General features: G+C 50.2%; 1 protein-coding gene across 1 annotated transcript; it reads left to right on the top strand.

Moving 5' to 3' along the window:
- The first annotated feature begins 316 nt into the window (after window positions 1-316).
- Window positions 317-24,406, top strand: EEF1G (eukaryotic translation elongation factor 1 gamma). The gene is made up of 10 exons (XM_063145746.1): window positions 317-418; window positions 2,769-2,927; window positions 4,741-4,804; window positions 6,239-6,381; window positions 7,941-8,084; window positions 10,343-10,472; window positions 14,335-14,521; window positions 18,928-19,100; window positions 19,824-19,948; window positions 24,084-24,406. Exons 1-10 carry the CDS (start codon window positions 404-406, stop codon window positions 24,240-24,242), a joined length of 1,299 nt encoding a protein of 432 aa, XP_063001816.1. The 5' UTR covers window positions 317-403; the 3' UTR covers window positions 24,243-24,406.

Raw genomic sequence — 24,406 nt, forward strand, 5'->3', positions numbered from 1 at the left:
CTCACCACTCCTTTGGGGCGGACACGCTCGTGCCCAGTCGCCTCTACCACAAAATCTTGGATTTCTCCATTGATTGACAGCTTTCCCTTCAATCTCAAGGGGGGGGGGAAGAGAGAGAGAGAGAGAGAGACATCTAAAAAAAAAAAAAGGCTTCTGATGGGAACCCGGAGACAGCGTATCCACAAAACGCAGCGGCGCTCTACATATCTTATCTCTGTGTGCACTCGCGCTCCCCAACGCGCCTCCACGTCGCCACGACGAGGCTCCGCCTCTCTTCAGTGACGCATTATAAGGGAGAGGGGGCGTGGCTCGCGGGGCGTGTCGCACTCGCCGGCCAGCCCGTTCCCCGGCTCGCTTTACGGCCTCGTCGCGCGACGCTCCTCCTTTTCCTCTCCTCGCTAAGATGGCGGCGGCCGGGGTGAGCTTGCTTTTCCCGCGGGGGCCCGTAACTCATCCGTTTGCATCCGGCCCTGGGGGGCGGCAGTGGGGCTCTAGCGTCCGGGGACATGGAGGAAAAGGCCTCGGCCTTAGGGGGGGTGGGATATTGGGGCGGAGGGGCGCCTGGGGGGCGAGTGGTCAGGGGTGGGGAAGAGCCGGGGTGGGAGTGTCAAGTTACTCCTCTTTTCTTCCTTCGCCTCCTCCAGCCATTTAATTGAAATTGCCTCATTCTGGGGATTATGTGGGATTTAAGCCCCGATTTGGGGCGGGCGAGAGTGACGTCTCCGCTGCCTCACTTGTGTTGGACTACAACTCCCATTTCCCCTCGTTGACTAGAGGATGATGGGAGCTGTGCTTTGGTGTAGGCCCTCGTCCCCCCTGAAGGTGGCAGGAGCCTCACTAATACCTCCCACAACACACCAGAACATCAACGCACATTCATGGCTGGGGGATGATATGTGCTGTAGTTGCTTGAGTTGGGAAGTACATCAGAAGAGCCCTGATGCTGGATCAGACCAAGGGTCCATCTAGTCCAGCACTCGGTTCACGCAATGGCCAACCAGCCATCGGCCAGGGATGAACAAGCAGGACATGGTGCCACAGCACCCTGCCACCCATGTTCCCCAGCAACTGGTGCACACAGGCTTACTGCCTCGGATACTGGAGATAGCAATACTGGAATTGCTAACAGAAGTCTGGGCTAGTGGGACCCTTATAAAGGCAACTTCATGTCTCTTTTGGCGAAAGCCATGCTGGACTCCAGAGACTCCTGGTCCAAGCCAGCGAGGGAATCCTTGAATAGGTGTGTCAAGGAGAAGTACAACTGGGCGTTTGGTTTTTGAACAGGGTGGTAGTGGTTGGGGGCTTCTGAGTCAGAGCCCAGGGGAAGGTGGGTTGTCCATTGGATGCAAAGTCATCTACCTGAAAGAGCTGGGCCTGTTTAGCCTGGAGAAGAGAAGATTGAGGGGAGACATGAGAGCGCTCTTCAAATACTTAAAAGGTTGTCACACAGAGGAGGGCCAGGATCTCTTCTCAATCCTCCCAGAGTGCAGGACACGGAATAACGGGCTCAAGTTAAAGGAAGCCAGATTCCAGCTGGACATCAGGAAAAACTTCCTGACTGTTCGAGCAGTACCACAATGGAACCAGTTACCTAGGGAGGTTGTGGGCTCTCCCACACTAGAGGCCTTCAAGAGGCAGCTGGACAACCATCTGTCAAGGATGCTTTAGGGTGGATTCCTGCACTGAGCAGGGGGTTGGACTTGATGGCCTTGTAGGCCCCTTCCAACTCTCCTATTCTATGATTCAATGACCTGAGATGACAAGGGATGCGGAAAGTCCTACCAGGTTCAAACCCAAACTCCAAGTAAGGCTGAGAAAGACCTGTGTTCGAAACCCTAGTATTCACGGCATATTCTGAATACTCCCGAAGGCAGTTTTCCTAGATGGTAGGTTTTGGTGGTTGAGGGGGAGACTGTGCTGATAGGGTAGCGAGTTGCAGTGCAACATAGCTGAGCGTGTCGGAGGCTGCCCGCGCTTGGTGGGTGTGGTCCTGCATAAAGAGGGGACTCTTGGTGTTTAAGAAGCAGTTTAAGAAGAGTTGAGTCTCGGCTGGGTGAGTGCATGGGGACAGGAGGACGATGGGTGCTGTAGGGTTACTTTGGGTGGTGAGAGCATTCTGATAGGGGGCAGGGCTAGAGAGAGGGAGCCCTTGAGATATTGCTGTGTCAGTGTCGCAGGGGGTGGAAAGTAGGCCGTGGCCAGCTGCATTGGTGATGTAGGATGCCACGTCTCCGCCTGCAGCTGTAAAATCCAACAGCTGTTCCATCTGCTTATGGGGGGGGGGGGGGAGAATTCCAGGACAAATAAAAGGAAGGACATCTTCACACAGCGCAGAGTGAAATTATGGGATTCAGTACCACAAGATGAACACAAGTTTGGTTGGCTTTAAAAGGGGGTTGGATAAATTCCTGGAGGGGAAGTCTATCCGTGGCTACTAGCTCTGATGGTAGGGTGCTACCTCCAGTATCCGAGGCAGTGCTGGGGAACATGGGTGGGAGGGTGCTGTTGCACCATGTCCTGCTTGTTCAGCCCTGGCTGATGGCTGCCTGGCCACTGTGTGAACAGAATGCTGGACTAGATGGACCTCCGGTCTGATCCAGCAGGGCTCTTCTGATGTTCTTATGCTGCTCAAATTGCCCTTCCTCAAAATAAATTGGGTTAAGTCCAGAGGGGAAGGGTTCGCGTGCTAAGTTAGGATCCCTTCTGGGGATCACCTGGATAAGCTGCTGCATTTATCCGGCTTCTCGTGCTGCTCCTTTCTCCTGCAGACTCTCTACACATATCCTGAGAACTGGCGGGCATTCAAAGCCCTTATCGCTGCCCAGTACAGTGGCGCCAAGATCAAGGTCCTCTCCACTCCGCCGCAGTTCCACTTTGGGCAGACCAACAAGACACCTGAGTTTTTGAAGAAGTTCCCAGTGGGGAAGGTGAGTCGCTGTCCCTGCTTGGGTTATCCTCCTCCCAGCTGCGACAATAGAACCGAAGACCTAGGGAGGTTGTGGGCTCTCCCACCCTGGAGGCCTTCAAGAGGCAGCTGGACAACCATCTGTCAGGGATGCTGTAGGGTGGATTCCTGCATTGAGCAGGGGGTTGGACTCGATGGCCTTGTAGGCCCCTTCCAACTCTGCTATTCTATGATCCTATGAACTACCTGCCTGCCCTCCCAATGAGTTCTATGAGTCAGCGAAACAGGAGACGGCAAAATGAGTTTGCCTGTGAATCTCTGTTTTGCCAGGCATTAGCTGAGCGTGGTGGCAAAGATTGTCAAAGCCTTGTGTGCAGTCTGGGAACAGTGTCCCAGCTCCCTAGATGGAAGCAGCATCGATTAATCCTTAGCGTTTATATAGTCCTGTAGAATAATATTTTGCATTTATATAGTCCCGTAGAGTATTCATAGCATCCCGCATACACCGTCTCTTTCTTAGAACAAGTCTGTTAAGCCGGTCAGTATTATGTCCCTCATACTGCAGGCTGGTGCCAAAGTCCAAGACTAGCTTAAAGGGGCCCTAGTGAGTTCACGGCAGAGGTAAGAGTCAGCCTGAATGTTTCCTACGGGCTTGAGTTTCTCAGCAGGTACATCAGATCAACCCTGCAAGATGCAAGTATTTTAAATGAAAAGGAAAAATCCGTGGCTTTGACGCTTGTTCTGGAAATATCTGTATGCATTTAAACATAGAGCCTGCCTCCTCTTGGATAGTGTGAGGCTGCAGGGGTTTTCCACATAGCACATTTGCCTCCCACAGCTGGGGCTTTGCTACTTCAGAAGTTTCTGGGGCGGATGTGATGTTTCCAGTTCATATATTCTGTACAATCGTCAAGGGCAGCTCCTCTGGTCTGCAGGTGAAGGGTCTCCCTTGAGGCAGGAGAAGGGAGACCACCTGTGTGTAAAAAAAGGAATTAAGGCTAGGCTGGACTCTTTCCTAGACATTCTAGTATTTATATCTACAGGGAGTTGTGATTTTATAATAGGAAGAGGGTATTCAAATGTTCAGCCTTCCATCTGCAGCTATATAATTCAGGCACAAGCTTTTGGCTCAGTTCAGACAATACGTTAGTAAATGCAGCGCAAAAAATCCACTCAGCGGTTGAGTTTTTAGGGGGTACTCCCAAACACAACATGTTCTGACTCCACCGTCGCATGACTGTGAGCGACCGTGGAGTTGAGTAAAATCCATCATGATCTTTGATTGACAATTCCTCCACCCCCCGGTCCTCCCGATGGTATCCCATCAGCCATTGCTGCAAAAAGCCAATCCCAGCGGCTCTCCTAGAGTGGCACTTGCTCCTTTCGCCGCTCTTGCCAGGGAACTCTGTAGCCAGTGGGAAAAGCCAACGCAACAGAGAACTCCATGGAGCCTGCCACACAACAATTGTGCAGGAACTCTCCTCTGTACACCATGGAATGTTTTCCAAAAGGACTCCACTGTAGGGTGGAGTTTTCCCGCCAGACAGCGTATTTCTCAACGGCGGTGTAAAAACACCGTGGAGTTCTAAAAACACCGTTGAAAAACGTGTTGTCTGAACCTAGGCTACAAATTAAGGGCCATTTTGCAGCAGTGCCTGTTTCCGCATGTGTTGGCAACATCACAGCTTAGTTAGGATTTGTGGTTATTCTGAGCTGCTGCAGGCATTCCTGCACGGAGTGGGGTTCAACTTGGGCAGAGGCCGCTACGGATGGCGAGGGCTATCCGTCATGGTGGCGCTGTCAAGTGGCTTGACGAAGTCTGCTTTCCTCCGTAGGTTCCAGCCTTTGAAGGGGATGATGGCTTCTGCGTGTTTGAGAGCAACGCCATTGCACACTACGGTAATCCTAATTGCCTGTTTCTGCTTGTTCATTTCCCAAAAGCGGGGGATGCGGTGAAGAGAACCTAGATCAGTGACTGGTCAACGGCTCTTTGATTTGCAGCAGCTTCGAGGCTGGCCGGCTGGTTGATGGGGCAGCTGGTGAGGAGCGTAGGAAAAACCCTGCTGGATCAGGCCAAGGGTCCATCTAGGCCAGCACTCTGCTCACACAGTGGCCAAGCAGCTGTCTGCCAGGGACCCACAAGCAGGACACAGGTGCCACAGCACCCTCCCACCCATGTTCCCCAGTAATTGGTGTATATAGCCTGATTGCCTCTGATACTGGAACTGGGGGGTTAGGGTTACAGAAACATCCTTGGAATTGGGGTCTTCCCCATGTATTTATTTATTATATTTATTTGTATCCTGTCTTTTGCCCAATACTGGGCAACCGTTTAAGCCTACCGTTGCTTTAACAAATGCGAATTCTTGGCATGCCAGCCTCCCATGGCTTCTCTGCTTTCTTAGCGTACTAAAGCTTAAGAACTACCGTTGATGCCTCGCTTGAAAACGCCAGCTTAGTGGCTCTTACTTGCGAGACCAGAATGAACGGTGGTCACACAAAACAGTGACGCTCCGTGGGTTATCACGTTGTCTGAACGCAGCACGCTTTCCGCAGGGTGGTTTGTTAACCCTGCAGGGTGGTTTATTTTTCTCCAACAAGCCACTTGGAGAAACCATGGCTTGTTTCTGGGTTGGTCAACAAGCCACACACGGCATTGTTTATAAGCAAACCTGCAGAAAAAAGGACTGCTTTCAGGCAGCACAAGAACCTACGATTCAGCTGCAACCCAGAGTGGGTGGGTTAGCGTGTTCTGTGAACCCAGCCAGTAGACTATCTGTTGGGATTACCTTTACGCAGCAGAGTATGTGGGCTCAGAGATAGAAAGAATACACAAAGAGAGGCTGGTGTTTATCTTTTAAAAAAACACCCAACGTATTTATTGGGGAAAATACACGGGATAAGAAAGCCTCCTTCTGTCTGATGGGAATGGAGGAGAGCGAGAAAGAGGGCAGCGGCGTGGCAGCCCTTTCTTGAGAGAGGAGGGATTGTGGCAACAAGACAGGAAGTGGAAGTGTTGATAGTTCCGACAAAGACATCCTTAAAGGATAGCAGAGAAGGCAGGTTAAAATCTCTTCTTGGGCTGCCTCCGCTCGCCTGTTTTGATTCTGTTTTGCTTTAGACTGTCTAATGGTTAAGCTCGTATTCTATAACCTAAGGAGGTGGTGGGCTCTCCCACACTAGAGGCCTTCAAGAGGCAGCTGGACAACCATCTGTCAGGGATGCTTTAGGGTGGATTCCTGCCTTGAGCAGGGGGTTGGACTCGATGGCCTTGTAGGCCCCTTCCAGCTCTGCTATTCTATGATTCTGTGAACGTCTGCTTTCCTCTTCCAGTCAGCAACGAAGAGCTGCGAGGCGCCACCAAGGACGCAGCTGCCCAGATCATCCAGTGGGTGAGCTTTGCTGACAGCGATATCGTCCCACCTGCCAGTACTTGGGTCTTTCCCACACTGGGCATCATGCATTACAACAAACAGGTGAGCGGTGAAGACAGACGAATGGCTTTTACACAGTGTCGGGCCACTGGTTCAACTAACGAAGGTGCCTTTCAGTTGTTTGGGACTACAACTTCCACGCTCTTTCCCAGCTTTGTCAGTGGTTGGGGATTATGGGCGTTGCAGTCCAAAACACCTGGAGGGGACTGGCTTGTCTACCCCTGACGTAATGTGATCCTGTATAATAAATGTCTCTCGAAGTCATTTCCCAGCCCACGCAACCAGCCCTGCTGGTTCCGAGCAAAGGTCTGGCATGTTCTCCAAGCCACCTTGCTTCCAGGAAGCCTGCGGCTGTTCCTCTTCTCCCTTTATCCCCAACTGGTAACACATCTATGTGAAACTGTATAATGGCTGGTTGCTAAATACAATAAACTTTGACTTGGTATTCATTGGCATGCTCTCTAAGGCTCAGTTCAGACAACACATTTCTCAACGGGGGGGGGGGGGGTTAGAACTCCACGGTGGAGTTTTTATACCACCGTTGAGAAATGTCTTGTCTGGTGGGAAAACTACCCCACGGTGGAGGGTTGTTGTTTTTGGAAAATACTCCAAGCAGAATATCCATGCTATGCAGAGGAAAGTTCCTGCACAACTGTTGTGTGGTGGGCTCCGTGGAGTTTTCTGTTGTGTTGAGTTGACTTTTCCCACTGGCGGATGGAAGGCCTAAGGCCATCGAGTAGGGAATACTTGGCTCAGCAATACTACAAATGAGAAGGATCTTGGAATTGTTGTAGATAACAAGCTGAATATGAGCCAACAGTGCGATATGGCTGCAAGAAAGGCCAATGCTATTTTGGGCTGCATTAATAGAAGTATAGCTTCCAAATCGCGTGAGGTCCTGGTTCCTCTCTATTCAGCCCTGGTTAGGCCTCATCTAGAGTATTGTGTCCAGTTCTGGGCTCCAGAATTCAAGAAGGACGCAGACAAGCTGGAGCGTGTTCAGAGGAGGGCAACCAGGATGATCAGGGGTCTGGAAACAAAGCCCTATGAAGAGAGACTGAAAGAACTGGGCAGGTTTAGCCTGGAGAAGAGAAGATTGAAGGGAGACATGATAGCAATCTTCAAATACTTAAAAGGTTGTCCCACAGAGGAGGGCCAGGATCTCTTCTCGATCCTCCCAGAGTACAGGACACGGAATAATGGGCTGAAGTTACAGAAAGCCAGATTCCTGAGAGCAGTACGACAATGGAATCAGTTACCTAGGGAGGTTGTGGGCTCTCCCACACAAGAGGCCTTCAAGAGGCAGCTGGACAGCCATTTGTCAGGTATGCTTTAGAATGGATTCCTGCATTGAACAGGGGGTTGGACTCTATGGTCTTAGAGACCCCTCCCAGCTCTACTATTCTATGATTCTATGAGTCCAACATCCTGCTCAGTGCAGAACTCCACCCTAAAACATAGCTCCACCTTAAAGGATAATGTCTCTTGTTCTCTTTCAGCTGCCATGACACTTACTCATTTTCTTGTAGTTGCTCCAACCGGCTAACACAGCTACCCCTCCAGGATTTCCCCCTAAACCGTTTGCCTTTCTGCCCTTCCAGGCCACTGAGTATGCCAAGGAGGAAGTGAAGCGGGTTCTGAGCCTTCTCGACTCCCACCTGAAGACGAGGACGTTCCTGGTGGGGGAGCGCGTCACACTGGCCGACATCACGACTGTCTGCACGCTGCTCTGGCTCTACAAGCAGGTGGGTCCCTTGTTGCAGGCTGAGGAGAAGCTCATTGGCAGGCGGCTTTCCACATGGAAAGGCCTGAGGGGTCGGTAGAAGTGCTGGCGTCGTGGGCAAAGTGTGCCTGCTGCTCACCTCCGCGAGGTGTGAGCTGCTTCTCTGGCCATTCGCAACTCTACAACATCTGTCCCGGCTTATCTGTGAATAATTGGGGTTCGTCGGACCAGGTTCGCACAACCGAGTAGATGATCAAGCAAGAGAATGCTTGACAAGACTTTTGGTGGTTCTTGAGCCAGGGTGGTGTAGTGGTTAGAGCGTTGGTCTGGGAGTCGGGAGATCCGGGTTCTAGTCCCCACTCAGCCATGGAAGCCCACTGGGTGACTTTGGGCCAGTCACAGACTCTCAGCCCAGCCTACCTCACAGGGTGGTGGTTCTGAAATTAAAAGGGAGGGAGCAGGATTATGTAGGACGCCTTGAAGGAAAAAAACGTGGTACATAAATGTGATAGATAAATAAAATTTGCTAGTTCCTCTTGACAGTGAAGTTGGGAACCAGCATCTTTGTTGAATCAGATGAGCAGCGGAGAGGTGGCCTGCTTTGGAGGCTAACTTCATATCTTTCCGCCTCTTGTCTGAGCAGCAGATCGAGCTGAAGATTTGGGGGAGCTTCGCTGTGACGGAAGTCACACTTTCTGGATGTCACGAGGAGAAAAATCCAGATTTTGTCTGGGTAGGCCTTAAGCAATCTTAAGTAAATCACGCAACTTCAGTTCTACTTGTTGCGTAGCCCTATTTCTGTTAGCTATAGGGGAAGAGCAAACTCTGCCCACTCCTCCCCCCTCCTCTGTCACGATTACAAGGGAGAGATTGGAAGCTTTTGCTTCTGCTTTTCAACTAAACGGAGTTCGCTATTGTGCTTAAACGTGGGAAAAGTCCAGTTAGTTTGAAGCACGATTTGTTTGAACAAGCCAGGCCAGAGAAGAGCAGGGAGGCAAAGACCTGCCAGACACTTATTCACGTAGCCTCTGTATCGTGTGTTAGTCCTACATAGAATAGAACCATGTAAATTAGGGGATTTGGAGCTAAATGCTATCAATACGCTGACGACACGCAGCTCTATCTCCCTGTGACAACTGAATCAGGTGAGGCTGTGCAGGTCCTGGACCAGTGCCTAGACTCAGTAATGGGCTGGATGAGGGCCAATAAACTGAGACTGAATCCGGGCAAGACGGAAGCCCTGTGGGTGAGTGGTTCCCAAGTCCGGGAGACAGGCTCATGGCCTGTTCTGGATGGGGTTGCTCTGCCTCTGAAAGAACAGGTTCGTAGTTTGGGGGTACTCTTAGACCCATTTCTGTCGTTGGAGGCTCAAGTAGCCGCCACAGCTCGGAGTGCCTTTGACCATCTTCGGTTGGTTCGCCAACTACGGCCTCTCCTGGACAGGGATAGCTTGGCCACGGTGGTACAGGCATTGGTAGCCTCAAGGCTGGATTACTGCAACGCGCTCTATGTGGGGCTGCCCTTGACGCTGCTCCGGAAGCTGGAGCTAGTGCAGAATGCTGCAGCTCGGCTGTTGTCTGGAGCGGCCCCTTTCCAGCATGGAACTCCTCTGCTGAGGGAGCTGCACTGGCTGCCTATTTGCTACCGGGCCGGGTTGAAGGTTCTGGTACTTGTGTACAAAGCCCTAAACAACTTGGGACCAGGATACCTGAGAGAGCTGCCTTCTCCCTTACCAACCTGCCCGGTCACTGAGGTCATCCGAGGGCCTGCTCCTGGTGGTTCCACCTAGATCCATCCTCCGACTGGAATCCACCAGGGGCAGAGCCTTCAGCGTGGTGGCCCCCCTCCTGTGGAACTCCCTGCCTCTGGAGGTCAGGCAGGCGCCAACCTTGTACTCCTTTCAGCGCCTCCTGAAAACATCTTTATTCCAAGAAGCCTTTCTTTAATACGCAGCCTTGGATTTCTGTTTTTGCTTCTTTTAAATTTTGTTTTAACTGTTTTATTCTGTTTTTATTTTTCAATTTATTTTGTACACCGCTCCGAAATTTTTCAATGGGGAGCGGTATATAAATATTCTAATTAAATAATTAAATAATAATGATGAATTGAGACTTAAGTTTCTCACAACTCACTTAATTTCCATTCATTAGCATTGGATGCTGCCAATTCTCCACACAGGATCTTGTAGTAGAGATCAAATAAGGGACCCCGGGCCTGTGTCCCTCGATCTGAGAACGCCACGCTGCTTGAGAATGTTCTGGTTTTCCCTTCGTTCCTCAGGTTTTGGAGCCGTCCTTCCGCCAACCGTACGAGAACGTTAACCGTTGGTTTGTGACCTGCATAAACCAGCCGCAGTTCAAAGCCGTCCTAGGAGAAGTGAAGTTGTGTGAGAAAATGGCACAATTTGATGGTAAGGGGGGTATGAAGCCCATTCTAAATGGCTAGCCCTTCTAATCGCTTACCGTATTTCTTCGATTCTAAGACGCACTTTTTTCCCTAAATAAAGAGCTCTAAAAATGGAGTGCGTCTTAGAATCGATGGCGTCTTAGAATCGAAGCAATACGGTAAGAGGAAAAGAGGAAGCTCCTGCAGCAGCCTTGAGCCATGCGAGCGAGGGGGAGCTGGGAGGGTAAGCGCCTGGTTTTTTGTTAGGCAAATTTATTCGTAAGTCCCATCGATTTCCATGGGACTTACTCGTGTGTCGTCGTCCCCTGGTGCACAGACAAGTAAAGAGCGGGACTGGAGAGTTAAGTTCACTCTTTGTTTCAACGCCCCCCCCCCTTCTTCCCGCGCAAACGGCGGTTTCTTCTCTCACAGAGGGAAAAAAGAAAAGGACACAACCATTAGAAGAAAGCACGGGGGGGCGGAGGTTGGCTGGGCGGTGAGGGAAGTATTTCTTTGATTCTAAGATGCCCTTTTTTCTCAAATAAACATCTCTAAAAATGGGGTGCGTCTTAGAATCGATGGCGTCTTAGAATCGAAGAAATACGGTATAAGCCATCCTTAGCTGAAAGGTGGTCTTAGTTTTTTTTAAAAAAAGAAAATGAAATAAAAGCGCTCTGTAGCTTCTAGAAGAGAGGGTGTATTTGGCCGCCCTTTTCCCTATTTATTTATTACATTTTTATACCGCCCAATAGCCGAAGCTCTCTGGGCGGTTCACGAAAATTATCCTTGTACAAGCGTAATGCTTTGATTCAGCTTGTGCTGGCTGTCACCCAGCCGTTCCACAATTCATTCCACAACTTCATTTGGCTATGCATTGCTTGCAGACGTTTATTAATTTGTTACCTTTCTACTTGTCTGTGAAACCATTAGCAAAACTAGCGCAAGCAACACCTATTATTATTATTATTATTATTTATTTATATAGCACCATCAATGTACATGGTGCTGTACAGATAACACAGTAAATAGCAAGACCCTGCCGCATAGGCTTACAATCACCTAGCCTTTATTTGCTTCTCTTGCAAGCAAAGCTCTGAAAATAGCTTCACTGCTTGTTAAACAAGGCTCCCCACATGTTTTAACCTACAACTCCGCATCAGTCCTAGTCATCATAGCCAGTGGTGAGGGATCGTGGGAATTCGTAGGCCAAAACAATTTGGTTCTGTAGCTTATGTTACCAAAGAGGTGGGAAGTTGGCGTCTTTCCCCTACTCTCCATCTAATGAAAGACGGCATGGTACAGAATTGTTTATTTATTTATTTATTTACATTTCTATACCGCCCAATAGCCGGAGCTCTCTGGGCGGTTCACAAAAATTAAAAACATTCGAAGTATAAAACCATCATATAAAATACAATATAAAAGCTCAACCAGATAAAAACAGCAGCAATGCAAAATTACAAATTTAAAACACCGAGTTAAAATGTATTTATAGACTGTTAAAATGCTGGGAGAATAAAAAAGACTCTTTTTGTTGTTGTTCATTCCTAAGGCCTTGGTGTTCCTTGCAGGATTTTCCTCATACCTATGCATGTATTGCTGCCAGCAATGTCATGGAATCCTAGAATAGTAGAGCTGGAAGGGGCCTCTAAGGCCATCCAGTCCAACCCCCTGCTCAATGCAGGAATCCACCCTAAAGCATCCCTGACAGATGGTTGTCCAGCTGCCTCTAGTGTGGGAGAGCCCACAACCTCCCTAGGTCACTGGTTCCATTGTCATGCTGCTCTAACAGTCAGGAAGTTTTCCCTGATGTTTTGTCACACTGCTCTAACAGTCAGGAGGTTTTTCCAGGTGTCCAGCCAGAATCCGCCTTCCTGTAGCTGGTGCCCATTCCATCAATTTTTTTGCAACTGCAGCTGCCTGATCTGTGATGGATGAACCTAGCTTGGTCCCTTGGGAAGAATATGCTGCCTTTGCCTTCTTAAGAGCTGCCGGTTGGCTTTCCTTCTCTGACCTTGGGAATTAAGGAGACCTGGACTTGTGCTTGTGCAGAGTGGCGAAGAAGATGCTTTTAAAACATACTCAAGCATTTGGTGCAGTGCGGCTTTGCATCCATGAGCTTCTTGCCTGCCTACTCTTGAGTTATTGCTTGAAGTAAACTAGAGTCACCATTGTTGACACCACTATTCAGAGGAGGGCAACCAGAGGATGATCAGGGGTCTGGAAACAAAGCCCTAGGAAGAGAGACTGAAAGAACTGGGCATGTTTAGCCTGGAGAAGAGAAGATTGAGGGGAGACATGAGAGCACTCTTCAAATACTTAAAAGGTTGTCACACAGAGGAGGGCCAGGATCTCTTCTCGATCCTCCCATAGTGCAGGACATGGAATCATGGGCTCAAGTTACAGGAAGCCAGATTCTGGTTGGACATCAGGGAAAAACTTCCTCATTGTTAGAGCAGTACGACAATGGAACCAGTTACCTAGGGAGGTGGTGGGCTCTCCCACACTAGATGCCTTCAAGAGGCAGCTGGACAACCCTCTGTCAGGGATGCTTTAGGGTGGATTCCTGCACTGAACGGGGGTTGGACTTCATGACCTTACAGGCCCCTTCCAATTCTACTATTCTATGATTCTATGATAACTTAGTTATGCGCTTTTGCATATATAAAGTTGCAGTTTTAGATACTGGCTTCTCAAGTTAAAAAGAGACTGTTGAAAAGCAGGGAGGGATCTTTCAGAATGCCAGCAGCTCAACTAGTTAAGAACATAAGAGGTGCCCTGATGCTGGATCAGGCCAAGGGTCCATCTAGTCCAGCACTCGGTTCACACAGGGGCCAACCAGCCGTCAGCCAGGGGTGAACAAGCAGGACATGGTGCAACAGCACCCTCCCGCCCATGTTCCCCAGCAACTCGTGCACACAGGTTTACTGCTTCAAATACTGGAGATAGCTATCATGGCTAGTAGCCATAGCCATCAGGGCTAGTAGCCATTCATAGAACCATAGAATAGTAGAGTTGGAAGGGGCTTATAAGGCCATCGAGTCTAACCTCCTGCTCAGTGCAGGAATCTACCTCAAAGCATACCCGACAGATGGCTGTCCAGCTGAATGCCTCTAGTGTGGGAGAGCACACAAACACCCTGGGTAACTTTTTCCATTGTACCGCTCTAACAGTCAGGAAGTTTTTCCTGATGTCCAGCTGGAATCTGGCTTCCTGTAACTTGAGCCCATTATTCCGTGTCCTGCACTCTGGGAGGATCGAGAAGAGATCCTGGCCCTCCTCTGTGTGAGAACTTTTCAAGTATTTGAAGAGTTCTCTCTTGTCTCCCCTCAGTCTTCTCTTCTCCAGGCTAAACATGCCCAGTTCTTTCAGCCTCTCTTCATAGGGCTTTGTTTCCAGACCCCTGATCATCCTCGTTGCCCTCCTCTGAACACGCTCCATTGAAAGTTTTTGAAACTGATAACCCTGTCCATCCGTGCATATATACATTAAAGTTAAAGGTCGATGCAGTTGGTGCAACTTCTGTTTGCTGTAGTTATATGGCTGCGAGAAGCTGCAGGTTGTTCCCCTGGGCCCAGCGTTGTCTGTTTTAATGGGCAGTGGTGTTCCAGGACGGTGGTCTTCAACTGGTCCAGACCCACTTTGGACCTGCAACACGGCATCCACTTCCACAGTTACCCAACGTGATGGCAACAGCTTTGCCGTGACCCCTCAGGACTGATCTCACGACCCTCTTTTGCGTCACAACCCATTGGTTGAAGTCCACACTGTTCTGGGGGATTTGGTTGGGGGGTGGGAAATCTTTTTCACACTTTATACCCCCGAGATTTCAACTGGGGGCTCTCTGGATCGTGGCCTCGTTGACCCGGTTTTCCTTCCTTCCGCAGCCAAGAAGTTTGCCGAGAACCAACCCAAGAAGGAAGCGCCCAAGAAGGAGAAGCAGCCGAAGGAGGAGAAGAGGCCGGAGAAGAAGGAGGAGAAGAAGCCGGAGCCCGAGGAGGAGTTGGACGAGTGTGAGCAAGCCTTGGCAGCGGAGCCCAAATCCAAAGACCCCTTTGCCCACCTCCCCAAGAGGTAAGGCGGGCTGGCGGAGCGGCATTGCAGGGTGACAGGGGCCTCGGGTGGTCCGGCAGGTGTTCGTAGTTCTCAGCGGAGCTGGGCAAAGGCCCACATACCGCGGAAGCCTAGTGGCAGCTTCATGGATCGGTGTCTTCCATTTTTTTAAAAAAAGAGAACGCATTTTGTTTTCATCATATGGTAAAGCCAAGGATCTGTGCATCTTCCTTTCCCCTTCAAACATGAAATCTTCTCTGTGTGTGTGTGTGTGTGTGTGTATCTAGGATGTTTATCCCTCATCTTTCCTCTAGAGCAGCCTTCCTCAACCTGGGGCGCTCCAGATGCGTTGGACTGCATCTCCCAGAATGCCCCAGCCAGCGGGCTGGGGCATTCTGGGAGTTGTAGTCCAACACATCTGGAGTGCCCCAGGTTGAGGAAGGCTGCTCTAGAGAGTTCAAGGTGGGAGCCAGGGAGTGAGAGATGTAGCAGAAACACCACCATGGCCCCAGAATGCCATCAGGCACCCCATCTCACCCCACCCCACTGAAACCAGGAGGCAGGTCCTGGCCTCTGGAACAGCCCTAGAGTGCAACATGGGCTGCAGAAGCCCGATTTCTAAAAAGCAATTCACCTGTGAGTGTGTAAACCGGCGGTTCCCAAACTTTTTCAGGTCACCGCCCCCTTGGTTCCACAAACTCATGCCCAGCGCCCCCCTACCCTACCCTATAAAAATCATGATTCAGACTAGCGGTTTTCAACGAGCCACTTAAGGAAGATAATAACAATAAAATTCAAAACAGTAACAATGAATGGAATATTCAAAATCCAATTACATTTTTTTAGTTTACTCAATTAAACATAATTGATGAACTTGATCCAGTGGTATCATCTTGTCAAAGTCTGATAGCCATTTAGCAAGAACATTAGATCTCACATTTAGTAACTAGGGTAGAGTACCTCACTATTCTGCAAATTCTTAATGTGATGGATGGGCTTGATGAAGTGATACCAGTTTCCCAATGTCTGGTTTAAAGTCACTTAACAGAAGTCTTAAATCACGGCGATTAGTAATCTGGAGTCGGTTTCTTTGCTTGGAGAGAAGTAGGCAGACCACACTAAAACCACATCCCACCAAATATGTTGGAAATGCAACCAGGAGCTTCTGAACCGCTCTGCATAGTGCAGGATAGCGATCGGAAATTTCCTTCTGTAACCAAAACTCCTGGTACGGAAAAGACCACCTTGCGCGCCCCACTGCCGCCCCCTTGCCTCTTAACACCCCCCTGTGCAATCCCACCGCCCCCTTTGGGAACCACTGGTGTATACTATGCCTGCTGGAACCCACCTTGAACTCTCTAGATGTGTCAGGCAGCCTCCCCGGGTGTGCGAGGGTGCGGTGCACCCACAGCTGTCCCACTAATAGCTCCGAAGGCATAGGTAGGAGGCAGCATCAGCTGTTGGACTCTAGGTCCGTTCCCCTCTGTGGCAGAGCCCTCGAGACCCCAGCCTCTGTCTAGTGGGGGGACTCTGATTCTGGGCCTGGTTCCCGTTCGGTATCTTATCTTGAGACGCTGACAAACTGGGTGCGATGTCCAGATGGGCAGGGCGCCTCCGTGGCAAGGGGGAGGCCGTCAGCAGTTAGGATGAGGGGTGAAGTCATCAGTGTGGTGTAAGGGCTAAGAGTGTTGGACGGGGTGTCGGGAGACCCGGGTTCGAGTCCCCACTCGGCCATGGAAACCCACTGGGTGTCTCTGGGCCCGTCACAGACTCTCAGCCCAGCCTACCTCACAGGGTTGTTGTTAGGATAAAATGGAGAGGAGGAGGGTTATGTATGTCGCCTTGGGTTCCTTAATGGAAGAAAAAAGGCGGGATATAAATGTAATAAGTAAATAGAATTACATCTGGGGAACTCAGAGGGCTGGATTGGGATAACCAGGTTTGCTGGATTTGAATTGAGGTTCTTCACCCCCAGCTTAGTGCAGGGACATCAAGCTTAAAAGCCCAGATTTTGTGCACAGGTGATAAAAGCATCAGAAGAGCCCTGCTGGGTCAGACCGGGCATCTATCTAGTCCAGCACTCTGTTCATACAATGCCTGACCAGCTGCCCACGGGAAACCCACAAGCAGGATGCAGGTGCAAGAGCACCCTCCCGCCCATGTTCCCCAGCCACTGGTGCACACAGGCTTACTGCCTCTGATTCTAGGGGTAGCACACAAGCATCAGGGCCACGGATGGCCTTCTTCTCCAGGAATTTGTCCATCCCCCCTTTTAAAGCCATCCCTATTGGTGGTCATCACCATGCCTTGTGGTAGTGAGTTCCATAGTTTCACTCTGCGCTGTGTGAAGAAGTCCTTTCTCTTATCCGTCCTGAATCTCCCACCCATCAGCTTCATGGGGGGTGGGTGACCCCAAGGGGTCATTGTAAACAGAGTGCCGCTCGCAAGTTGGTGTGGCTCAGGGGGGCTACAGGTTACTGGTCTCCTCGGGGCGCTGGGCTTGAGCCACTAAGGACTTTGCCGGGCAAACAGGACGTCCTGAATTCAGCTCGGAAGACAAAGGGGCTGATGCAGGCTTCGACATCTGCTGGGTGAAATCAGCTGGGAGCCCGTAGCGTAAGTGCTGGGATGAGATGAAGCGGCTAGTTCTCCATCATCCCACCTTCTGGAACGGCCCCCCTCCAACCAAGGGCACCGTGCTTCTGGGCACACGCCCTCCTCTGGCTCTCCGAAAGCAGCCACTAGGGGCCAGCAGAGGGCCATTTTTCGGCAGCCGATGGCCCCCCAACGAGCCCTGTGCTGCCGCGCCCTGCCACGTGCCCGGGACGGCTTTTGTGCTTGGTTCCAGCCAGGCCGAGCCCGGATTCCCTGCTGAGCTGGAGGCGGGGAGGGGACGAGCGGCGGTTATGGCTGAGGGATCCTGTTGTTTGTCCGAACTTCAGAGGGCCAGGGGCCGGCGTGAGCTGTGCCCCTGGGTGTAAAACTCTCCGAATGGCTGGCCGTCTGGAAGGGAGATGTGTGGGAGGGAGGGTTTTTTTCTCTTTTTAATCCCCGTAAGAAATGGAACACTTGAAAGTATGTGTGTGTGCAATAACGAGAACAGTTGAGGTTACGAAATGGAAGGGGGCCCGTTGTCTTGCACCCCTCTAGCTGGATCCTCTGCGTTGCGAACGCGCCTGCCCGGTTGCAGAGGGCTTCGGGTGTCTCGGGGAGGTGAGGCACGGAAACCGAATCCAGACCTCAGCCTCTTTAAGGGGAGGGGGTCTTCTCCCCCCCCCTACCCCCCAGGCAAAACATGTTTCATCACCGAGCCGGGCTCCTTCTCCTCACGCTCGTACCCGAAGTGCTAGTGTGAGGAGTTTCGCAACGGTCACATGCAGCCGATATTGGCCGGGTTGCAACACTTCAGTGGTTGCTGAAATGAGCCATCCTGTGAGCCAATATAGTTTTAAACAGTAGCTGGCTTTTGTGTGCTTTGGGGAAATTACCTCCCCCACCCCACCCCACCCCACCCCACTCCACCCCGGTGCTTTCTGCCAGGCGTACCTAATAGTGCTTTTCGTTCTGAGAGCAGATGAGTCGTGACGCTCTTGTGCCTTTCACCCACATGATCTTCTGCATCCTGGAAGAACCAGTTCTAGGGAGACTGTTTTTTACTGGCTTTTCCGTTCAGCAGCGAGCGTGAACTTGCGGCGGGGTGGGCTGAGGTTGTAGCCGTTGGCGTCCGCCCTGCCCGGCCTCTCAGCGGACCTCTGAGCGATGGCAGTCTTGTGTAAGTCCCTGCTGGGCACATCGAAGCAGCTCTGGCAAGTGGCCTCTGATACTGGAGGCAGCACGAAGCCATCCGGAACTTTAGCTGCTGCAAAATTCAGCTGTATTGCAACTACATCAGTTGTATTTGTTCGTCATTCATTCCCAGGCTCAACTTAAAATCCCTGGGATGAAGTTTTAAAGCCCTGAACAGCTTGGAACCAGGTCGTTTGAAGGACTGCTTGCACCTGTGTGAACCTGCCTGAGCCTTAAAATCAGCCCTGGAGGCTTTGTTCTCTGGTCCAACAGTAATAAAGATCAGTTTGGCTGGTACCAGGGACAGGGCCTTTTTGGTGTTAGCCCTGCACTTGAGGAATTCTTCCCCTGAGCACCTCATTTGGCCCTCTCTTGGGGCTTGAAGCAGGCCCTAAATATCGCATTCCTCTGAGCTTTTTATTGATACATTATTTTATTCGATGCCCTGTTCCTTTGCAGGGTTTGTTCCGTTGGTGTTATCGTTTTTATTGCCAGCTGCCTCGTGAGGGCTTATATTAAAAAGGCGGGCAGGGTAAACGTTAAAGCCGAGACTAAGGCGAAATGGTCTTCATTTAAGACACGGAAGGCTCATTCTCCCCGGGGAAAGGTTGAGTGACGCCTTCTTCCCATTTCCCCTCTAGCCCCTTCGTCATGGACGAATTCAAGCGGAAGTACTCCAACGAAGACACCCTGACGGTGGCGCTGCCTCACTTCTGGGAGCATTTTGACAAGGAGGGTTGGTCCATCTGGTACGCTGAGTATCGCTTCCCTGACGAACTTGCCCAGACGTTCATGAGTTGCAATCTAATCACGGGTAAGGCGCCGGTGGTCTTTCTCATCTCTTCCCCCCCCCCATCCCCCTTTCTCAGATTGGCAGCCTTCGAGCCTGTCCAGTAAAAGCCAAAGGAGGTAAGCCCCCAAAACCAGTCAAAAAGAAGAGAAATGGGTTCTCGGGACGCAAAATATTTCTTTTCGAAAAGCCCGACGCATTTCAGCCTCTTATTTACTCTAGGCCTTCCTCAGGAGGCTGTAACATTAATACTGCAAGAAAATATATTAGGATAACATGTAGTAGTAGTGGTACTAGTACTTACTTACTACTACGTAATATTAAATATATATATGTATATATATTTGCTGTTGGGTTAATTAAAAACCAAAAGGAAAGGAGAGCGCATTCAAGTCAGGTCAGAAAAAGGGGAGACCTGAATTCTCAGGATGCAAAAGATGTTTTATTTCAAAGCCCGACAGGTTTCGGCCTGAATTTTTTCGAAGGCCTTCCTCGGGGGGGGGGGGGGGTGTTAGAGGAAAGCCTTTGAGAGAATTCAGGCCGAAACGGGTCGGGCTTTGAAATAAAACGTCTTTTGCATCCTGAGAATTTGTTTCTCCTTTTTTCTGACCTATTGGGTTAATTAAGCACGTTGCCACAAAGGTCTATGCATATGTGTTAGCATTAAAAGCTTTTTAATGCGCCAAGTAACCCCCGGTAACCTCTTGGCTCCTCCCCCTTCCCGCCCCCGCCCCTTTTTTATGGCAGGTATGTTCCAGCGCCTGGACAAGCTACGCAAGAACGCCTTTGCCTCGGTCATCCTCTTTGGCAACAACAATGACAGCAGCATCTCCGGCATCTGGGTCTTCCGTGGGCAGGAGCTCGCCTTTCCGGTGAGTCTCGGGCCCCGGATCACATCCGGGCACCGGTGTACGGATGCATAAACGGGTGGAAATCCGCAATCGGGGAGGCTTCACTTCCCCTAGGATCTGGCGAATGGAGAGGCGAGGGAGCTGCCTCCTGCAGTCCTGCGTTCCCTGGTGCCTCATTTGATTTTTAATTAAGCCAGACGTGCGTGGTCCTTCCACTCGTAATTGTGGAGATGATAATAATAATAAATTTATTTCTTACCCGCCTCTCTATTTTGATCGAGGCGGGAAACAGCAGTAAATATAAAATACATAAAACTGAATTAAAACATAATATAGAATCGTAGAATAGCAGAGTTGGAAGGGGCCTACAAGGCCATCGAGTCCAACCCCCTGCTCAATGCAGGAATCTACCCTAAAGCAGCCCTGACAGATGGCTGTCCAGCTGCCTCTAGTGTGGGAGAGCCCACAACCTCCCTAGGGAACTGATTCCATTGTCGTACTGCTCTAACAGTCAGGAAGTTTTTCCTGATGTCCAGCCTTAACTTGAGCCCGTTAACTTGAGCCCGTTATTCCGCGTCCTGCACTCTGGGAGGATCGAGAAAAGATCCTGGCCCTCCTCTGTGTGGCAACCTTTTAAGTATTTGAAGAGTGCTCTCATGTCTCCCCTCCATCTTCTCTTCTCCAGGCTAAACCTGCCCAGTTCTTTCAGTCTCTCTTCATAGGGCTTTGTTGCCAGACCCCTGATCCTCCTGGTTGCCCTCCTCTGAACACGCTCCAGCTTGTCTGCGTCCTTCTTGAATTGTGCAGCCCAGAACTGTACATTGTTAAAACATCCTAAAAGCATCCTAAAATTCCACTGGGTAGGCCTGCAGGAAGAGATCAGTCTTTATAGCGTTCTTAAACGCTAAAAGACTGTTAAATTGATGAGTCTCCTCCGGCAGGCCATTCCACAGTCTGGGAGCAGCAGAAGAGAAGGTCCTCTGGGTTATACCTGTCAGCCTAGCTTTGACTGACTGAAGGAGATTCTTCCCAGAGGACCTGAGTGTGTGGGGCGGATTGTACGGGAGAAGGCGATCCCGCAGATAGCCCGGACCCAAACCATGTAGGGCTTTAAAGGTGATAGCCAACACTTTATACTTCGCTCGAAAACTAATTGGCAGCCAGTGAAGAGATTTTAAAACTGGTGTGATATGGTCATGCCTAGACGTACCGGTGACCAGCCTGGCTGCCCTATTTTGAACTAGTTGAAGTTTCCGGTCTAGGCGCAAAGCTGCTCTCGGTTTGCAAAGAGAGGAAGCTATCATAACAGTGTGTGAAAATTACCACCAGTAAGGCTTTCAAGATGTTACACCAACATTTAAACTTTGATGATTCATAGAGGGGGGGAAAACCCTTCTCTTTTAACTAACCTTAGTTGATTTGGATGAGTGAGTTGGTTAAACCTGCATTCACTTTCATGAGGAACCCTTACGAAAGGACATTCTGACTTGAGGTGTATGTGTTGAAGCTGATGACACCTCGAGAGATGAGATTAAAACTGTTTTTAATATTCACTGCAGCCTGTCAGCTTGGACATGAAAGAGCTACTTAATTGGGAGACTCCCTTACATATACTGGCAGTTAGAAGTATATAAACCGCAACAGAAAATAATTAAAAGCCCGAAACTGCCCCAGCGACAACCTGTTGAGATCCTTGAACTTGACAAGGCAGTAATGGGTTTTGGGCCTTCTAGCAAGGGTGGGCAGCGTGCGGCCCTCCAGATGGCTTGGCCTACAACTCCCATGATCCCTCACCATTGGCTGTGGTGGATGGGAGCCGTAGGCCAAAACATCTGAAAGAGGGGGCAAGTCGCCCACTGTTCCTCTTGGAAATAATGAGTTGACTTTTATTGGTCCAAAGCACAAAAGCCATAAAGGCTCTGTGAAATACAGCGAAATGGGCCTCTTCAGATGACACGCTAAGCCATGGTTAGGCCACTAAACTTTTTGCAGCAGGTGGTGAGTGAGCGTGTTTAAACCGTGGTTAGGGATGGTTCACACGACATGCTAAGTCATGGTTCACACATCGCGCTAAGCCAGACAGTAACACGCCTTTACGAAAGGTCGGTAACAGCCGAGCAAATTTAATTCATACTTCTTGAGAATAAAGGCCCTAAAGCAGCCTTCCTCAACCTGGGGCGCTCCAGATGTGTTGGACTACAACTCCCAGAATGCCCCAGCCTGCTGGCTGGGGCATTCTGGGAGATGCAGTCCAACACATCTGGAGCGCCCCAGGTTGAGGAAGGCTGCCTTAAAGGAACTCAGAGCGTGTTGGTCGGCATGTTCATGGTCGTGAGCAGCTGAGTCACTGAATGTTTGTGTAGTTATTTATTGCATTTCTATACCGCCCAATAGCCCAAGCTCTCTGGACGGTTCACAAAAGGTAAAACCACCAGACACGAATCAAAGTCTAAAACGAACAATAGTCTAAAAATACAGTCGGAAAGCACAGCCAAGCTAAAACCAGGCAGCAATGCAGAGATGTATATAGATTTAAAATACAAGTTTAAAACACAGATTTAAAACAGCAAAGTTAAAAGACTAGGAGGATAAACGGTTAAAATACTGGGAGAATAAGGACGTCTTCACCTGGCGTTGAAAAGAATGTTCAGGTGGAATTGTGTGTATGTGTGTATGTAACATCTCAGGTTCCAGGGTGAAAGCCCTACAGTACTAAAGAGTATAGCGGCCGCTGTAAAGAAGGCAAACGCCATGTTAGGCATCGGAAGAAAAGGAACAGAGAATAAAATGGCCGGTATTGTACTGCCCTTATACAAATCGATGGTGCGACCACACTTTAGAAGACTGTGTACAGTTCTGGTCACCACACCTAAAAAGGATATTATGGAGCTGGGAAAAGGGCAACTGAAATGATTAAGGGGCTGGAGCATCTCCCCTATGAGGGAAAGTTACATCAGCTGGGATTGTTTAGCTTGGAGAAGAGGTGACTGAGGGGAGACAGGATAGAGGTGGACAAAATTATGCATGGTATGGAAAATGTGGATCGGGAGACATTTTTCTTCCGCTCTCAAAATACTAGAACCCAACCCGGGGTCATCTCATGAAACTGATGGGTGGGAGATCCAGGACAAATAAAAGGAAGTACTTCTTCACATAGTGAAAACTATGGAACTCATTACCACAAGATGTAGTGATGGCCACCAATCTGGATGGCTTTAAAAGGGGGTTGGATCAATTCCTGGAGGCAAAGGCTATCCATGGCTATTAGCCCTGATGGTTGTGTGCTATCTCCAGTATTTGAGGAGGCAATAAGCCTGTGTGCACCAGTTGCTGGGGAACATGGGTGGGAGGGTGCTGTTGCACCGTGTCCTGCCTTGTTGGCCCCTGGCCGATGGCTGGTTGGCTGCTGTGTGAACAGAGTGCTGGACTAGATGGACCCTTGGTCTGATCCCGCATCAGGGCCCTTCTGATGTTCTTAAGTTCAGACTACAACTCCAAAGAGAGTTGGTGTGGTTGTTTTAATGTTGGTCCAGGACTTGGGAGACCCGGGTTCTAGTCCCAACGCCCTTGGCCATGAAGCTCACTGGCTGACTTTGGGCCAGTCTTCAAAGGGTTGTTGTGAGAATAAGATGGAGAGGAGGCGGATTACGTAAGCCACCTCCAGTTCCTTGCAAGAGGGGGGAAAGTCAAAATATAAATGTGACAAATAAACTCCCATAACTCCTCTCCCACTGGCCCTGGTGTCCGGACCCAATCCGCCCAGAAAGCATTGGTTATCGGGCAGATTAAAAATATAATAAATTAGTAATAAATAACGGATGAGGGCAGGCCTTGTTCAGAAGGCACCTTTAACCCCCGTGAGTAAAGCTTTTTGCTTTATTCGCCGCTGTTAAAGGCGTCTTCTGCCCAGGGCCGTATAATAGTCCAAAAGGTCTGGAAGGTTCTGGGTTGCCTGCTCCTCGGTAAACATAGGAGCAGCGGAGTAAGTTAGGCGGAGCGCTTACTTCTGCCAAAGTGTCACCTTACCAAAGAATCCCCCGATTCCCCGTTTGGGCGTAAACGGCAGCTGACCTGTCCTGATGGTTCTGCGTGTGACCTGGGAGGGGAAGGTGCCCCCCCCCGCCCATTACTGACTGCCTCCCCGTCTCGTCTTCAGCTTAGCCCTGACTGGCAGGTGGATTATGAGTCCTACACGTGGCGGAAGCTCGACCCGGCCAGCGAGGAGTGCAAGACGCTGGTCAAGGAATACTTCCTGTGGGAGGGCCAGTTCAAGCACGTGGGCAAAGCCGTCAACCAGGGCAAGATCTTCAAGTGAGGGCCGCGGCCGGAGCTGCCCGCCCCGGGGGGACCGGACGAGGGACAGATCTCTGGAACGGCGGCCGTTGCCCCCACCGCCGACGACGTTGGAAACAACTTGTGCAGGAGGAGAGACAGTGTGACGTTCTAAGAAGTGAATTAAAAACCTGAGTGTGCTAGTCA

The sequence above is a fragment of the Elgaria multicarinata genome, chromosome 21, assembly GCF_023053635.1.
Source record: "Elgaria multicarinata webbii isolate HBS135686 ecotype San Diego chromosome 21, rElgMul1.1.pri, whole genome shotgun sequence".
NCBI lineage: Eukaryota > Metazoa > Chordata > Lepidosauria > Squamata > Anguidae > Elgaria > Elgaria multicarinata.